This window comes from Acipenser ruthenus, chromosome 11 (assembly GCF_902713425.1).
Source record: "Acipenser ruthenus chromosome 11, fAciRut3.2 maternal haplotype, whole genome shotgun sequence".
In the NCBI taxonomy this organism is placed as follows: Eukaryota; Metazoa; Chordata; class Actinopteri; order Acipenseriformes; family Acipenseridae; genus Acipenser; species Acipenser ruthenus.
This window is the reverse complement of record NC_081199.1, coordinates 14,950,144-14,963,835: the sequence shown is the minus strand read 5'-3', so window position 1 is coordinate 14,963,835 and position 13,692 is coordinate 14,950,144. Positions and strand designations below refer to the sequence as shown.

At 39.1% G+C, this 13,692-nt stretch overlaps 2 protein-coding genes across 2 annotated transcripts; one reads left to right on the top strand and one right to left on the bottom strand.

Moving 5' to 3' along the window:
* Positions 1 to 703: 703 nt before the first annotated feature.
* LOC131739427 (cis-aconitate decarboxylase-like) lies at positions 704 to 4,895 on the bottom strand. The gene is made up of 6 exons (XM_059033392.1): positions 4,812 to 4,895; positions 4,546 to 4,606; positions 4,152 to 4,339; positions 3,741 to 3,833; positions 2,664 to 2,869; positions 704 to 2,316 (listed from the first exon to the last, which is right to left on the bottom strand). The coding sequence occupies exons 1-6, from the start codon at positions 4,827 to 4,829 to the stop codon at positions 1,392 to 1,394; spliced, it is 1,491 nt and encodes a 496-aa protein (XP_058889375.1). The 5' UTR covers positions 4,830 to 4,895; the 3' UTR covers positions 704 to 1,391.
* Positions 4,896 to 10,140: 5,245 nt separating this feature from the next.
* LOC131739330 (threonylcarbamoyl-AMP synthase-like) lies at positions 10,141 to 11,522 on the top strand. The gene is made up of 4 exons (XM_059032695.1): positions 10,141 to 10,185; positions 10,244 to 10,441; positions 10,579 to 10,741; positions 11,497 to 11,522. Exons 1-4 carry the CDS (start codon positions 10,141 to 10,143, stop codon positions 11,520 to 11,522), a joined length of 432 nt encoding a protein of 143 aa, XP_058888678.1.
* The last annotated feature ends 2,170 nt before the right edge of the window (positions 11,523 to 13,692 follow it).

The following is a 13,692-nucleotide window of genomic DNA, read 5'->3' as shown; positions in this document are numbered from 1 at the left end:
ACAATATGTGAAATGGCCCCCTCCAGAATAATTTTAACAACACGTGGACTTGCAACATTGAATAAGTCCTGGCAGTCAATGGTGGCTATTTATTACTGTTATTGATTAATTAAAAAGCATGTGCTGTCAGTGTTTCATGAGTATTGACACAACTGTTCCAACATTTTCTTGAATTCAGGCCGCTGCAAAACATATCTTCCGTGTTCCTTGCTCTGTTTATAGGAGTGCTGGGTACAGTTTGTTCAATTGCAACCTCTTGTTGAATTCAGCTGTGGTCAATAAAGTGAACGAGGCCTGTTTTCCTTGCCACGAGAGAACAGGAGAGGAGTAGACCTGCATTCTTGTGGAAGTACCTCATGAAACCCACCAAGTATTCTCTTTCTTTTAAACTGAGACTGTTTCCAATAACAAATAATGTTTGTCATATATTTTTAACTTTTATTGTGCTGCCCCCAATGCCAAATGTGAACAGAAATAGAAGTTAAAGAAAATGAAATAACCAATGTTTCCGATTAATAGTTCTCTTGTAGATTGTATCAGTATGCTATGATATTTGGTTATAAAATGGCATGGACGGTTTCTGTAACCTAAAGTAGGACATTTCTCATTGTAGTCTCACGCTGCAGTTTGTCTATTGATGTAATTTGAAGGAGAGGAAAGGAAATATCCCCTTGCATGGGCAATTGATTTCAAAAGAGAACACTTCATTTTACCAATTTATTATCTGCAGTATATACAATACATTTATATCACTTAACAATGTACAAGTACTGTATTATTGTACACCTTAAACACTGTAAACTAGTAATCTTTTTCAATTAAATAAAATATAAACACCAAAGCAATTACAATTGTTTCATTTGTATTATATTTGCACACTTGGGGCATTACATTGATTTCACATTTGATGATTTAATTGATTGAATTGACAGAAGATATCTTCCAAATTAGTGACCTGTTACACAAATCAACAGTATTGCAATTCCGATACAAAAGTCTGAAATTACACACAATAAATCTTTGTAAAAGATCAAATAAAATAACAAGAATTCAATAAATAGAGCAATACTGAGATTCACAGTGCTAGCAGAATTGAGAGTATATACATTGCATAATCCATGTGAACTGTGCTTTACTTACAATTGAGTATGACTGGTAAATAATCAATAAAATTATGCACTATATAACAACAACAACAACAACAACAACAACAACAACAACAACAATAATAATAATAACAATAATAATAATAATAATAATAATAATAATAATAATAATAATAATAATAATAATACAGTAAAACAAAACACAAATGGCATAAAGATCATTTCCCCAATCATTTCATATTGTTTTCTTCAAGTGTATGTCATCAAAGGATGTCATGAAGCCCTTCACTCCAGGTGCATGGTGAGGTGGGAGCAGTCCTGCATGTCTTCTATGTTCTCCACGGCATCAATGATGGCCTCCACTCTCTCTCCTGGCAGGACTGCCCCAGCGTTGGCCCGGAACTTTTTCAGCAGACTGTCACGACTCAGTGGCTTCCTCCAGTGTCCATAAAAGGTGTCGCAACGACCCTTCAAGATATCGCCCGTTGTGAGGGTCACCAGCACCTCTGCGTACATCTTATTGAAATTGGCAGGGTTGTCCTGGGGGTGCTCGACCTGTACTCTGCTTAGGAGGCTGAGCAGCTCAGGACGGTCCAGGAAGGCTGGGCTGAAGGATTGGACACTGACCTCGCCGTCCAGCAGAGCAGTGCAGGCGTTGAACTGGAAGGAGTGTCGGGCCTGGTGCTCGGATTCAGGGAAGGGCCGGTTGATATATTTGGAGAGGGGGATTCTCAGTAGGATGTTCTGGATCATAGAGGGGTGGAACCCCCCTACGGTGTTGACCAAAAGCTCCCGTGCTGAGCACGCTGCGTCTGCCACCCAGTGCATCCCCAGGTGTGCAGGGAAGCGCTTGAAGGCTATGTCCTGGTCCTCTAGCAGGAAGCGGGGATCATGTTCCACCGGGGAGGGCAGTGCCTGAGGCAGGTAGTCGTTGTAGAAGGCGCTAAAGCCAGCACAGCCTGGGGTCGAGTCCAGGATCAGTGTGCTGGCCTCCAGGCCCCGGGATGCCAGCAGTGCCGCCTCCAGACCAAGTCGGGCTGCGTTCCCAATATGAAGAGGCTTGGATTGAGTGGCAGCGTTGGCCATGGGAGCCCCTGCCAGTGAAGCAGCAATCGCCAAGGCGTTTGAGCACTGCAAGCGATCCAGGGAAAGCAGATGGGAGCAGGCAGCAGCACTACCCAGAGGGCCCACTACAGTCGGGGGATGGAACCTGAAGGGAGAAACACTGGCATGACCATCCTGGTAACTGAGAGAGTATTTTACATTATATATGCTTTTAATGGTTTTAAAATTCTGATTTAAAAACAACCTCGGGTAGACAAACGTTTCTTATCATGCCTTCTAAGAAAACATTTTATTTTACTAGGAAAGTGTAATAATAATTTCCAATAAAAACAACATAATCACTGTGAGGCTAAAAAAACCCAATGAAAAACAGATTAAGATTTGCTTTCAAATTCAAACACTGTCTCATTCATGCTGGAAGATTATTGGCACACTTCCTCCTTGGCAGCACTACAGTATTGTGCCAAGTTTGTTCGGCAGCAGTCTCCTCACCTGTTGGGGATGTTTTGGGCTTCGTTGGAGAACCTCATGAGCCGACCCTGAATCTCAATGCCCACGTTGAAAGCTAGCAGGAGGTCCATCCCACTGGGCTTGGCGTTGCCAGGTAACATCTGAGCAATAGCGAGCAGGGCAGGAAGGACTGCCCCTGAGGGGTGGGTGGCTGGGTGCCAGGTATCATCGAAATCCATTGAATGGACCTGTAAAGAAGAACATGCGGGCACAGTAAGCACCTGGTACAGTGTGATCTCCACTGACATTCCTGACTGTGAGGAAGCCTGGCAGTGCCCCATCTTTCTACAAAAGAAACTCAAGGACATGAATACAAACCTGAGCTTTCACTTTTCAAAAAAAAAAGAAAAAGAACAGGATAAATGGAATGTGTCCTGAATACAGTCACTCCCTGATGGGCAAATATCCAGTATAATGAACAAATAAAATTATTTAAGTATTATATTTACACAATTAAGGCATTACATTGGTTTTTAATTTTCTGCATTATGAAAATGTTTAGCCTCAGATCTCAGAAGTTTTTCTCCTTTGACTTTCTCATAGAACTACTCCTTAATCATCTGCTAAGTAACCTGTAAAGTGCTCTTGTTTGCTTTTCTCAAACAATTACTTAAAACTAGAGATAAAACAAACGTTTTAAACTATTTTATGTTGAAATAATAACACATCATCTCTTACAAGATCTATTGATTTGTGTACTGTATATACTGATAGTAAATATTGGCAACCCAGCCTCTGTTCATGATAATTTTATGTTTGGATTATTTTGTGCTTATATCATTTTAAATTTTAAATTAATAAATACATTTACATTTACATTGTCTTTTTTTTTTTTAAGCGTATCATTTTGGAATGCTGTATTTCAAGAGGTGTTTTCATGGAAATTAGTTGCAGGAAGTGTAATGAGGAAATGACCAGCCACAGACACGAGCTGCAGAGCTCGTCAGCTGCTAGAATGTGCTCATTTCATGGACTACATTTTTACAATTTGAAAGGGCTGAGCACTGTGTAAACAAACCTGACATTAAAACATGCCAGCCAACAAATACACTGACTTACCGCTACTCCATTTACAAAGGCTGCCAGACTTGGAGAGAGTCTTGTGTGCCTTCGACCAAAGACTGAACTGATATAATCTGGAGCATACATTTGCTGCAAAGAGAGTTAATCACAGATCATTATAGGGTGTCAACGTTCTTGGAAACAAGATGGAAACAAGCAAGTTAAATTCTTGATTATCATCACCCTGGTTTGACAATGCAAACCTCAATTGGAATGGTGACTGTTCAAAGAAACTTTTCAAAAATGGGGTAAGTACTGAAGGAATGGTTGATATTAAAATTGTACAGCCAGGGCCCACTTCTTTGGCCATCATTTTAGGACAGCATTGTTACCTTTGGGGCCACTAAGGTCAGCAGCCTGTGTGCCCTCTGTACCATAGCCCAGTGTAAGCCTCAGCTGAAGGATTACCTGGCAGTGCTGCAGAGCCAGCTCGAAGACATGGGAGCTGCTTCCCAGCAGCCCCACCCCGATGCTGTCCAGGATCATCCTCTTACTGCGGTGCAGCACAGTATCTGACAGCTGGCCCGGGTGCACCAAGTGGATGAACCCTCCAAAACTGCTGGTGATTGTCTCCTCTGGGGCAGGCCTTTCTTGCACTGCAGGACAACAAACAGCAGGTCAGTCTCTGCCTGTGCTTCACTTTAGTATTCAGAGCATCAACTCTACAATAATGGACTAAAATACCAACACTTAAAGACAACTGGGTCCATTCAATTGGTGATGGTATGAAATCCTTAAAATTGACATTATTTACACAGTTTTTTTTTTTTTTTAATTAAATAGCTTTTTAAAAAATGTTTACCTTCAACTGCAGATTTATGTAGAAGTCGCAGGCAGGAAAAGTGCCTCGAGGTTCTCTGAAACTAATTTAAAAAGGGAAAAAAATTAAATAAAATCAATATGATATATGACAGAAAATACTACTACTACGACTATTAATACTACTACTACTACTACTACTACTACTAATAATAATAATAATAATAATAATAATAATAATAATAATAATAATAGTAAAATACAAAATAAAAATGCATACATTTCTAAGAGTTTCAATGCAATAATTACCTTGAGTGCTGAGAGCATGATGGTGTTCAGTAGATTGCTGTGTAACAACAAAGTTCTGTCACTGAGCTGATATTTTGCTGTGGTTCCATCCTCTCTTTATATTCTTTCATATCTGGATGCCGATCTTCCTCCAGGTTCCAAAACCCCTCCTTCTTTTAGTGAAACTATTCAACTAATTGGGGGGATTTTTCTAATTTGACCAGGAAATGGGTTATGTAATGACCAAGAAGAGGTCTGGAATGTTGGGGAATAACCCTCTTTCTGTTCTGGGAGGACACTTACTGAGAACTTGGCACTGGGAGACTCCTCCCCTGCTTGAGAGAGAGGTTCTATAAAAAATAAACTCTCACCAGAGTTTGGCCAGGTACTGTAATACCAATCTTGTTTCATATTTTTACAGTTAGACAAATGCTTGTTTGATTATATAGAAACTATTTAAATGTATTTTGTTTAATGTAAATTCTGTTATATAGTGTGTGATCATTTTTGTATTATTAAAAATACCAACTGTATTTTAGTTAACTAGTAGAAATGTAGATGATTATAAAACATATATATCAGATACTGCATGCATTGGGGGTGCCCATCCTCATGAGTGTGATAATAATTATTATCACATACCATACAGTATATAATAAAAGAAACACAAAGACTGGGCAGAATATTTCCTTTACAAACACTAAAGATAAGTAGATCAAATTGGCAAGCTTTTTCATAAACCAGTATAATTAATTTATTACATTTTTACATGAACAAATAGTTAAGTTTACAAAGTATATATACAGGGTGGGTAATATATTTCATTAAAATATATATATATATCATTATAATAATTTGCAATAAATCACATAATAGGATTCATAGAATATCTACCTGGTTATCTGACATATGCTTTCATGAGGCACCATACTATATTGAACTATACTGTACTGAACAAGTATGCTTAAGACTTAAATAAAATGCCTCTGTCATAAACTGGCACTGTGGAAAATATGTTGTGTTTTTGAAAAGACCACTTAGTTCAGTTTACTATTGACACAGATTATATTACCCACAATTTAATAAAAACATTGATTTATTTATTTGTTTGTTTGTTTGTTTGTTTGTTTGTTTGTTTGTTTGTTTGTTTGTTTGTTTGTTTCTTTGTTTTTTTTATGTAGTTTGTGTATATGTATATACAAATAATGGGGCGGATATCCCTTTTATTCTCTTAGTACATGGTTATGCAGTTTCATTTGTATGCTTTATGGTGCATTAAGTTGGTACTGGTATTGCTAACTGTTCCTTGGCTGGCAGGCAGATAGATCACTGATAGCTAGATTCAGGAATTTCCTCATGCATGTCGACACTCCTGGGTGTTTTGTTCAAGCCTTTTCTTCTTTTTCAATAGCATTGTGTATCAGTCATGCTTGTTTAAGGAAGTAGTTTGACTCTGATTTTGCGATCAGCTGTACAGTGTTTACCATAAAAATCAGTCATATGTGCATATGAACTCCAAATCACTTTAAAGGAAAAGCAGAAAATAAACATTCTGGTGTATCCATTTTAATTGTTTATCTGGGCAGTACCAGATATCTAAATGGAACAACATTACTGAAATGTCAGTTTCTCGGGTTTGTTGTTGCTGAAAGATACTGAGCTCCAGTCGAGCTGACAGGCTGTGATTGGCTGATTTGGCAGTTGTGGGTACAGACTGGTTGCTTTCATTGGTACAAAGTATTGATTGGCTGTTTGTGGTGGATAATACAATAAATGTGTACCAGTTGTGTCTTTGTTTGGTATTTGCTGTCCAATAGAACTGAGCTTTCATTACGGCAAATCAAAATGAAAAGCCGGCTCTTGCACTGATTGATTTTAAGTTTGATTCACAGTTGATGCTGTGATGTTCCAGTGGGCACCGTCTCATTGAAGCCTGCTAAAGTTGGCTGAGTGTACTCAATGATTTTTTAATTTGACAGAGGTTTGATGTTAAGAAGATGTCGAGTGCAGATGAATTTGTGGCCATGTTCTATGGAGAGTCGGGGGTCCTGGGCCTCCTGGCCAATGGAATCAGTGCTTTCCTCGTTCTTCTGCAGAACTTCAACGGAGCACAGACTGGTGTACCATCCCAGGGAGTGGAGCACATTCTGGCTGGTAAAAACACAATCTATCTGTGTCTTAGGCAAAAAAAGGATTCCATGTTCTCTAAACACCAATTCATCCTGTACTGATCTCTTCTATGATATTTAAGATGTTTCGTAATATTATATCACTCTTATATGCTTCAATACAGTCTTACAGACCATGGGTGTAAGGCTGAGGTGCAGCAAATAAAGTTGGTATTCTATTAGAAAAACAATATGAACATACAGTGACCCTTTATGCTAATGTTTTAAAAAAGAAATGAAAGATCTTCAGCACAACAATAAGGGGACCTGTAATAGCACAGCTGATAATTACTTTGAAGTTTGTTTGTTAGGTGACCTTGCTGGACTCTGACTTCTACCTATCTACATTTCACAGGTGTTCAACTGATTCTGATTGGGGGGGTAACTCAGCTGTTGGCTGGGCTCCTATCCTTCCGGAAGTATGATCACTTAAGTGGGACATCCTTCATCGCATTTGCTGCTCTCTGGGGCAGCTATGGGTCTACCCGTATAGTCCTGGGTGCCTTTCCACCCTCTATTAACAGCACCAACTCCACTGACCAGCTATATCCAGCCAACTGCACTTTTCGAAATACAGAATTGGCTACTCCACCAATAGGTCAGTCTGCTATAGCAGGGCTAATCGCTTACATTTCCATCTCATTTATCCTGTCCTTCTGCTCTGCCACTGTAAACTACATCATGCCTTTTGTCTTTGGGGCCATCACCTTGACGCTGATCTTTGAGGCAGCGGGGCTTGTCGGGGGGTGGGCTCTAGTGGTCTCCGGGGTCCTGGAGCTGGTGATCCTCATGTGTGGGCTTTATGGAGCGGCATCCTTGCTCCTGAAAGGTGTCATGCAACGTTACATCCTCAAGGGCTTTTGGACCCCCCATTTTGATGTGCTGCTCCTGGGGACGGCCAACAACAGCAACTCCCAAAAAATAGGAGAAGAAAAGAAGAAGAACACCCAATATGCTAAACCCATGGCACTGGGATACCTGTGCGACACAATCTCTCCTTTCATCTTTGCCGCCTTCTGCTTTGGCTACCTACCATCCTTCTTTGTGGTCACTATTTGGGTTACTATCAACACTTTCTCCCAGCTTTTCTCCAGTTACTATGCCTACCTACGAAAAGACGTCTACCACACAACCAAGTTTTGTCTGCACAGCACCTACTGGCTGGTGAAGTCATAGGAGGAGTTTGTGCTGTCAGTTCTCATCGACAGAGAGGGAGCGGTCAGCGGGCGAGAAAGGATGGTTGGTGACTGGTTCTTCCTAGCGACCGCCATTGTTCTCTGCTTGATGTCACTCAACATGGATGTGCTAGAGGTGGCCCATAACTTGCTATTCCTCCTGCTCACAGTATCCACAATCTCCCAGATCCCACTGGGGGACTACTACATCTTCTTTGGGGTGATCTGTAGCTTGTTTACAGCCCTGTCTCTCTACGGTATCTTTGCCCGACTCATCAATTCCATAGGGGAGAAGACCTTGATCCCTGTTGGGGTGCAGCCACTATCCACAGAGAAGCTCCAGGATGTTCTGGGACTCATCAAACGGTGCTGGGTGAAACCCCAAGACCTCCCTCTCAGCACCGTTACAGAGCTACCTGATGCCCTTTTCTACGTGACCAATGGCATAGCTGCCCTCTCTGCCATCCACAGCCAGGACGTGCACCCCACCATCCTCCATCTCACCGTCCCCTGGGTACTGATCCCTGGAGCAATCATCCAGGTTTACGTGAGCCGACTGGACATCCAGAAGGGAAGGCACTTTGGGCCCATTATCCCATCCTGCTATGCTGCCATCTGGGCTACCTGGACCTGGTATCGGTTTGCAGGTATGTTTTAATAAGGGGAAAAGGCAAAGGCAGTTGTCTTTTTAAGTAGATTCACATGATAACTTTACAGTGATCGACCAATTTGTTTTAATAAACCCCTGTTGTAGGCAACAGTCATATCAGTGGAAGTGCAACCTGTTTTAGTTAAATAAAGTGGTTGAGGAAGTATATAAGTGTTGAAAGTAATAAATAAAAGATGTATATCCCTGTTGTAAAAAAGAGTAGCTCTGTTTGACTGCACACATGATATAGGGATTCTAGAACAAGCTAAACACTTTCTATTTGTGAAATCCCCCTGAGGATGTCCATGACTGCCCTGCACCTAATTCATGATTTTCTTAGTTGGGAATGTTTTGCTTTTAAAATTATTAAAATAATGTCTTTATTTTGTAGGTGTGTTACTTGGCATTTCTACTGATTTTGCTGGTGGATTCACAGCTGGGGCTGTAGCTTTCTTGGTAATTAATGGCTTCCTAATGATTATAGGTAAGTCATTTTTTAACAGAATTTGATCTTTGTCTAACATTTAGGGGTTTGTTCAGTTGGAGTGAAAAGAAAAGTGTCAGAGTAAATGGATGGAAAATATTAATGTGTGTTGGTGTGTTTTTTCCTCTCTTTCCCAAGGTGCCTATGTAAATGTTGTGATGGAGGTGATTGTGGTGTGTTTCCTGCTCTCCACACTGGGCAGACTGCCTTACCAACTGGAAAGTAAGAGTCTCCCCTTCTCCTTCCCCAAAGTCAAACCTGGAGCAAAGATTAACAGCAACTTGTTATTTTAACAATTTGAATTAGGAAGGCAGACATCTATCACCCGAACACCATACATAATGGCTAATAATTGATCCTTAATGAAAACATATTCTGTGTTTGGATTGGCAATCAAACGGGTTAAGTTCTTGAGTAAATGTTTTCCTTAGACTAGAGTATTCATCTTTGGCTTTTGATTGAACTGAACTCAACAGATCCTAGACTTTTGGCTCACCTACAGTTCACGCATGGCAATCTCTCCTGTTTCTCCCCAATGTTACCATTGTTGGGTCTGATGTCTGTTTTGTTACACACATGCACTACCTCTATGGAGCCTGCCTGTAGACTCCAGTACATTTTCTTTCCAAGGATGGTGATAAAACTAAGTTGGTTTTCCATTACAGTTGCGATGCTGGCCATCTTCTCTTTGATCTGTTTGGATGGTACTCTGGCCTCCCTTGCAAATTCCATCTTCACAAAGGAGCTGCTGCCTCTCGGGCCCCCGCTGCTGAAGGTAAAGTTGTCATCCAGCTATATTGGAATTAGTTTTAAAATAATGTTTTTTTTTTTCAAAATAATATGAAATAAAGATTTTTAATAGATCCTTAAACTAATGTATGTCCACGAAGCCTTTGAATTCCCAGTGGTCATTACAAAAGTGCTGAAGTGGATTGTTGCAGATTTGAGCATGCTTTTAAATACACTCTTTCTTATAGGCTACACAGGAAAAAGCTGACAAAACTCCCGCTCCTCCTCCTTGTTCCATCGCCACCTCAAGAAAGACCAGTGGGCTGCTGAGCATCTCACAACTCCTGGATGCCGGTGGGGTCTGTGGTGTTCCCACAGATACTGTGTACGCATTGGCAGCATCCTGCAAACACCCACAGGCTATAGAGAAGATCTACAATATCAAGGTATGGACTGGCGTATTTATGTGTTTGTTTGTCTGTGCTGTACAAAATAAGCACTCAAGAGTTCTTTTGCATGGAGGCAGGAGTAGAGTCATTTTCCAGAGCCATGCTCTCAGCTCACACATCTGTCCCTCTTTCAGGATCGCCCACAGGAGAAGCCCATCTGTATCTGCATCTCCAACCTGGAGCAGCTGTCGACTGCCAATCCCCCCTTCAGCCCCCTGCTCTGGGAGTTCATGAGGAACGTCTACCCAGGAGGCATCAGCTGCATTGTCAAGAAGGGCGAGTGGCTAAATAAACTAGGTGAGTTCAGACAGGCTTTTCCATCTAAAGGAAATGATCCCTGCCACTGTACAGGCAGTTAGGTCAGCTGCCGTTTGTATGTATATAGGATTTTACCCAGTACGTTTATGTTATTTAGTTGTATTACTGATATGACTGGCAAATGGGAAAAAAAAACTTAAGTGTAATATGAACTATTTAAACACCTGTTAATTTAATGAAAGTACTTTAAAACTCCTGTTGAATGTTTAGTTGTATGTTTCTAGTTTTGTAACATAAATAGATGTTTTTGTCCTTCCGAAAATTGGAATGTATAATTTAGAGAAAAAAGCAAGGTCTGTGTTTCAAATCCTGGCAGTCATCACTGCATTGGTCTAATAGTTTATGGGTGTTATGGCAATGTCAGTGTAAAACCACAGGTGACTTCACTCTCCCTTTTATAGCACTGCTACATCTGTTGACTCTTTTAATCATATGGAAGGATATCATTTGTTTCCTTTAAGAAAATCCAAAAACCTGTGTGAGTTTAGTTTGTAAGAGAGGCTCTGTCCAAAGACCCACACTCACAGCATTCTCTTGGTTCTGGTTTAGGAGTCGGGCCAGCCTATGACAGAGTGGGGACTAAAGAAAGCATCCCTGACCACACAGTGACCGCCCATCTGTGCAATATGACTGGACCACTGACCATCACTTCAGCCAATCCAAGTGGAGAGCCTGATAGCACACACCATGACATGGTGATAACGTAAGTATTTGTGCTGTGTGCTAATGACCAGGTGACAGTCACACCAGCAGCCGTTAAGGAAGAGTCATTTCTATTCTAATTGTTTTATGTTCATGAAACTGTAACAATATATATATATATATATATATATATATATATATATATATATATATATATATATATATATATATATATATATATATTTAATCAAAGTAATAAGCCTTGGAAAAAATATTGATCATAGATGTTTGGTTTCTACAGATGCAACCATACTATATTCATGGCAGTGTGAGGTTGGTCCTAATTATTGAGAGTCTACTGGGTACTAATGGGAAAAAAATGTTGTATCATGGATACATAATACTGCATGTTAGAATAATATTTACCTGCATTAAAGGACCTACTGGGCTAGTGTAGGAAAGCTAATATTTTGTAGTCACTGTTATAAATGCTATAATTTCCTTTTTGTTTCCCACAGACGTCTCGGGAACAAAATCAGTGGGGTTCTGTGTGACGGAGAATCAAATGAAACCGTCAGTTCCACTGTGGTCAACTGTTTGAAGATAGATGAAGGTATTTCCTTGATATTTTTCCTGTTCCCTCTTGTTTAATGCAGCCTGGACTGATAGCTTTTTTTTTTTACTGTACACTGTTACTCGGTTTTATTTTCTCTTTCAGGTACAATCACTATTATACGAGAAGGCTGTTTTCCTGCTGCCCAAGTTAGACACATTTTTGAAAAAGTCAAAAATTCCATGGAGTAAAGACAAGGAACACTCACTACAAATAACAGTAACGTAGTGAATCACCTCTCAGGATGTGAGAAGTGTACTAGCTGGTGAAAATGTGAGCAGTGATCTTCAATTATGATGTAGTGACATCACCAGGATAATAAATTATTATTATAATATTTATAATTATAAAAAACTGTGCCATTTAATTTATTCTTAAACTTATTTCTGTAAAGACTGGCAAAATAAAATGGGGGGATCCCAAGAAGGCGACCAAAGAGCTGTGTTGTGCAGTCTTTGGACGGAAAACTTTAGCAACACACAGCTTGACAGGGAAGACTTCTAATGCTTTTAGAAGCAAAGAAGCCAAACCATCACTGGATCCAGGGAAAACTGCAGACATCATTCGTGAGTTAATCCTTTTTTTTTCTTTAACTGTTTGTAGTTTGCTTACTTTTATTTACAGAGAAATCACACGGCACTTTTGTAATTATGTTTAATATAAAATTCATATGAGCATCTTAACTTGTGCTTCAATGTGAAAATGTTATTAAAAAACCTAAGATATAATTGATACAAATCATACAAAATTAATGTGTTTGTAGTAAATTAAAAAAAGTCCTATTTCCAAAACTGAATGAAAACAAATATATGACTTTGCCCAAGAACTTCCACTTTGTCATGTGCTGATTTATTATTATTATTATTATTATTATTATTATTATTATTATTATTATTATTATTATTATTATTATTTTGCAGATTTCATAAATGCAAAAACAGGAATGGAAAAAAAAATAATCAGACAAGCCATCTCTCAAAAATGTAGTGATGAAGAAAAAATTAAATTAATAAAAAAAAATATTAATAACACACTTTTTGCAGGATTTTATTTTGTGTTTTCTGTGCGTGTTTAAATGAAGTACTCCAGAAAATCTGTTTGCAAATAACATTAGAAATGAGTCAACTGTTGCAATGTATACTTTTGCTCTGAAGATGTGTAATACTGTTTGAGAGAACCTAAGGAATGACATTAGTATTATTGTTTTTATTATTATATTATTATTATTATTATTATTACTTGAAGAAAATCCAATAGGAATCTTGATAGAAATCAAAAAAGAAATCCTGTTGGAATCCCATAGAAAAAACCCAGTAAGAAATCCAGTAGAAAAATCCAATAAGGAATCCAATTAGAATTCAGTAGAAAAGCCTATAGGAATCCTATTGGAATCAGTAGAAAATCCCATAGAAATCCTTTTGGAATCCAGTAGAATTCCTATAGGAATCCTATTGGAATCAAGTAGAAAATCCTATAGGAATCATATTAGAATCCAGTAAAAAAATCCTACTGGAATCCACTAGAAAATCCTACTGGAAGGGATCCAAAACCCTATAGGATTTTTCTATGGGATTTCCTAATGGATTTTTTCTATGGGATTTCCAATAGGATTTTTTGACTCCTGAAATGAAGATTTCAAATTTTACAGTCCACATTTGTGAATAATGTATATATT

Bases quoted from the DNA above. Each gene is read 5' to 3' on its own strand.
- LOC131739330 (XM_059032695.1), top strand. From the start codon at position 10,141: ATGTATGTCCACGAAGCCTTTGAATTCCCAGTGGTCATTACAAAA. The intron at 10,186-10,243 runs GTGCTGAAGTGG...TCTTTCTTATAG, and splicing joins TCCCAGTGGTCATTACAAAA to GCTACACAGGAAAAAGCTGA. The intron at 10,442-10,578 runs GTATGGACTGGC...TCCCTCTTTCAG, and splicing joins AGAAGATCTACAATATCAAG to GATCGCCCACAGGAGAAGCC.
- LOC131739427 (XM_059033392.1), bottom strand. The intron at 3,834-4,151 runs GTAATCCTTCAG...CTCTCTTTGCAG, and splicing joins TGGCTCTGCAGCACTGCCAG to CAAATGTATGCTCCAGATTA. The intron at 2,317-2,663 runs GTGAGGAGACTG...TTCTCCCTTCAG, and splicing joins GCCCAAAACATCCCCAACAG to GTTCCATCCCCCGACTGTAG.